The 4,762-nt window shown below is 38.5% G+C and overlaps 1 protein-coding gene across 1 annotated transcript; it reads right to left on the reverse strand.

The window, feature by feature from the left end:
- Positions 1–1,082: 1,082 nt before the first annotated feature.
- On the reverse strand, positions 1,083–3,208 carry LOC129572200 (uncharacterized; the record flags this gene model as incomplete). The annotated part of the gene is made up of 3 exons (XM_055452151.1): positions 1,083–1,752; positions 1,878–2,990; positions 3,061–3,208. Coding segments are annotated over 2 exons (725 nt in total), but the record flags the coding sequence as incomplete, so codon positions are not given.
- Positions 3,209–4,762: the final 1,554 nt, after the last annotated feature.

Raw genomic sequence — 4,762 nt, forward strand, 5'->3', positions numbered from 1 at the left:
ACTTTTGCCCAGACTTGTTCCGCTCCAAGATGTTCGGCTGTTCCAATGCATTGTGGTTGCAACGATTTTTCTACTGCAATTAGTACACCATCCCAGCCTTTCTTCTTGACTCGCTGATATTTTTCAGTGTCCGCAGATCTGTCACAGCGAAACACTTCGAAATTTTGTGGAAAAAATTCAGAAGAGGCGACATCAGGACTGAGGTGTGATTCGCTCAACATGTAAAAAAGGAAAGACGACGCAAGCACTTCAGCAAGAAAGTTTATCGCTTTTTCTTTATCTTTGATGCCATTCATATTATTGCAATACATTGCAGCGTCATCCAACATTGGAACTACATTATTGAATAGATGTTGTTGATGTGGCTGCTGAATGTGAAATGATGTGGCAAAAAGTGGATTTAAACAGAATGATGAGGTGGAGAAGGCTGGGTTTAACTGTGATAAAATGGCTGAGGTTGTGCATACATTGGCATTTGTGGTGGTAGAAGTTGTGGCATTTGCATTGGAATTTGTGATGGATGATGATGCATTTGTTGCAAACCTGGTATCACATACGGCGGATGGAAAAATGGTTGCTGCAGAAAAGGAGCAGATTGCTGCCACTGACTTAGCCGTTGGCTAAATTTTCCGCCCGATCGAATGAGATTGTTCTAGACTTTCCCAGATTTTCCGTTTTCCTTCAAACTCGAGTTTCTCGAATAATTTTTTTTTCAATTTTCCGAATTTTTCAAAAATTTTACTGAATTTTTTTTTCATCATGTATGAAATATACGTTCAATTTGTGAAAATGGTTGGAAAATATTGGAAAACTCGGAAAATATTCAACATTTAGTAATAATTATAAAATGTACTGAAATCATGATTTTTTTTTCATGTGACCACCGGTAAAAATTTTAAAATCAAATCTGACAAAAAAATAGCTATCCATCCCCTATTTCTAAAAGTATGTGTCGGCGATCATTTTCAGAACGCGAGATATTGCGAATAAGCCTTGGTAGTCTCCTACCTAATATAAAGAGATCTGGTCAGTTTACATATAACGACGATAAACGTAAACCTGGTATGGTGACTTTTCTGAACTGCTCTTTAATGTTTCACTACTTCTACACCTGAAATTATGACAAATTTGTATACAGCGGCTGATGAGATGTCAAAGTAAAGCGACTACAGTGCCCCAATTTCAAACAGCAAGCCAATATAAAATACAATTTCAAATCGAAACTTAACAGCGCGTCAAGTTTGAAAACTGGTGCTATTTTCTCCGCAAGCAAATTCGATTATTTCTCCAATACAAACTCACCATCTTTTCGTTTTGATTTATTACTTATGTTTATTCCAATTTAAATTGAGTTTATAAAATCTGATCATGTTTGGCATTTTTTTGTTGCATTGTTCTACTTATTACGAAATGAATGATATCTAATGAAAAAAAAAACTTTCAAAGTAATTAGCTTTGTCCACTAAAGACGCGTGTTGTGTGCCACAGATTCCAGATAGGCCAGGTATTTTTCATCTTGTATGTCGGCATCGAATTTCTTGATCATTTTAAACAAGCGTTCATCCTCTCGAATGTATTTCGGTTTGCGGGCCGATGGATCAGCTCCGGCGTCGATTTGGGCCATTGTGACTTCATGGGTGGCTTGCTCAGATTTCAGGCAGTCAATGAACTTGAAGATGGATGGATGTACACCGAATGTTTGAGCCATTTTGTTGTGAGCACCTTCACAGTGATTGTTTGTGCGCGGGCGGTCTATTCAAAAACGAAAAAAATAACAATGAAAAAAATTAAATCATCGAGGTAATAGAGTGGTGAACGCCGATGTAATTAAAATAATAAAGAAATCAAAACATTGAAAAAAAGAAACCAAATACTACCCAGCAAAACGTTATCATATACGTTCCAAATGGCTGGCGCAAACAATGGCGGCTTTCGTTTTCCAAAACGATCGGTTGCAAACATGTAAGTGTTTTGAAAACACATCACCAGTTCGTCAATCGCATTTTTCTGGGCCGCATACTCCTCCATTCCATCCTCACAGAAGAATGGTGTGGTCATCAGCTCGTCGTATGCAGCCTCCACTTGATCGACTGGAACAAACGCAAGTGCTGTCAGCATCCGAATTTGAACAGCGAAGTCACCATCATTGTTATAGATCGATTGAAGACCCACGAGCTGCACGTGCTTCCAAATGTTTGATGTAAAGTGATAGAAACATCCATGTACTTCTGACAAGGGGAAGCACTTCTTCACTGCATTGATTGCAGCCGCTTCAAAATCAACCGTAACGTCAGTTGAGTTGAGATTTGGCTCTTTTCCCAACAACACATTCAACACCAATTCGTAGGTATCTTGCCACTTGTTTGTGGTCACAACGTAGACGAGCGGAATGTGAAATCCATTGATTCGACCTTTAAATGGAACACATTTTTACAAACAATGTTCGATTGAAAATCTTATAAATTCTCTCACCATGTATCATATACACCTGCTTGAACAACGGCGGTGTAATCGAGAATGTGCCGTCCATAAACCATTGTTCGCATTTGCGAAGAAAATGGATGTTTTCTTCAGTCGCAAAAATCAGTGTACGGTCGTGTTCGCCTTCTTCTGTTTCGGAATCAAACAGCAGAAATTCTTTCCCGTCTTTGGTTTGGCGCAATTCACCGTCCAAGACGAGCTCCGCCAATGTTTCTGGACTTCGCCGAAAGCCTGGTTTGCGTTCACGATACACCGTTTTAACCATGGACTTAGCGCTTGGCAGAGCGGCCAACGTCGATTTCTTCTGACTTTGTACACTTTCTGCAACAATTGCGGTTGCAGTGCGATCGGTTGTCTTCGCCAGTTCCTTGATTTTGGTGTGCACTTGTTGCTTTCCGATGTTTCGTGCGTCGCCAGGATGGGAATGTGAATGTTTCAATTCGAATTTCGCAGGGTCGTCTTCTCCAACCAGTTTGTGCAAACGGCACTTACACCCATTTTTGCGCGCACTGTGTGTATTACACATAATCACAATATGTCGTTTTTCAAATTTAAAACAAATCAATTAAAAATGCTTACCAATCGCAGGTGTAATATTCAACACCTTTGTACTTCTTATCGTACCGATATTTGAATCCATCGTGATAAATCACACGATGAACGCCTTTGATGCTGTTGAACACTTCCGATATAGTGGAATTGGATACCAATCTGGTCGGCTCTCGAGCTTAGACTGACTGTCACTCGCATTTTCACCGTGTTCACCGGCTTCTTTGAAAATCATCTTCATTCGCATCAATAATTCGAAATTTTCAAATCTGTCACTTCATACCGGTATAAATGCTAAGAAATCGAAATATAGATCATTCCACTTTTGCATATAACTTTTCAATCCAAATGCATTGTGAACACGAATGCAAACAAATGCTCGTGCGACTTTAATTTTCGCTGACTTGTTCATTTTTGGAAATGTTCTTTCAGCATTCACTGTGGAGAATTTGAGGCCGAATTGATAAAACCTTCCTTTCATTATGAAAGTATATCTATTCATTGAATAAGTCATTCTTTATATTTCATTGTTTCACACTTAAAAGGAGGTTGCTCCAAGGAACAACACAAAGCATGTGAACTCGCGTAGGAAAAATCAAAAGAATAAAAAAAAAATTGTTGAAAATCATTCCTGTTGTGTGTACACTTTCGTTGAAACGTGTATAAGCCATAAGACCGTAGAACAATCAAATAGATTGCGAATTTCAGTTGCAACCAGTATGGAAAGAGAGAAGAAGCGTTGAATTGTCAACGAAAAAATGACAATTCTCGGCTATCGTGTGCTTGAAATATTTTTCAATGAGTGCAGGTCATTTTTACAATTTACAGCGCTCCGAATTCTGTTGAAAAATCGATTCGTTTGAACGCCAACATCGGTAACATGGGAATCAATAGCATGCCTCCAATGTTTGCTTACAGGATGAAAGAAGGAAAACAAAAACAAAACAATCAGAATTTGAACAGCTCAGCTGTTGTTACCGGAGCGAAAGAAATACGAACACAGAAAATGACCTAAATCCAATTTACTGCGAATGCAAAATCATAACAAATATGTTTAAAACACACAGCCTTTGTGTGTATTGTACATTCAAACTGCGATCGAATTTCACAATAAAAAGTGAGCATAGTGAATGATTAAATACAAAACCTCCTTTAAAATTTACAAATCGCCAATAAAAATGACAAAACGGCAATAAAATTGACAAAATACCGGTCAATAATTTCGGAAACCATCAACAACAGCCGCTGCAACATTTACCTATTAATGTGCCGTCTCCTTTTTGGTACCAAATGCCATATTTCTACCCTCCACCTCAGCAACAGGTTCATTCTCAGCCAACTATGCCACTATTCCATCCGCACTATTCACACACACCACATCAAACCTTCAAACCGTTCAACTTTCAAAATCAAAATCACTATGGAATGTAAGTCAAACAATGCTTGATGACGTTTTGATATACTGCAATAATTTGAACGGCGTGAAAAGTATAGACAAATCAGTTGATTTTTTATCAGAAGTTTTAGCAGCAATTTTTAAAATTTACATGTTAAGCGAAACGCACCTCAACGCAGATGTTTCTTCATCAGAGATATTTCCACCGAACTTCGAAGTATTCAGATGCGATAGATCACCTGCCACTGAACAGTTTCAGCGTGTCAAGAAAAAGGGTTGGGGTGGCGTTATTATCGCAATTGACAAAGCATTCAATCCGCAATGTATCGGAACAGC

The sequence above is a fragment of the Sitodiplosis mosellana genome, unplaced genomic scaffold (assembly GCF_009176505.1).
Source record: "Sitodiplosis mosellana isolate CC-2019 unplaced genomic scaffold, AAFC_SMos_1.0 Smas_scaffold_4406, whole genome shotgun sequence".
Taxonomy (NCBI): Eukaryota; Metazoa; Arthropoda; class Insecta; order Diptera; family Cecidomyiidae; genus Sitodiplosis; species Sitodiplosis mosellana.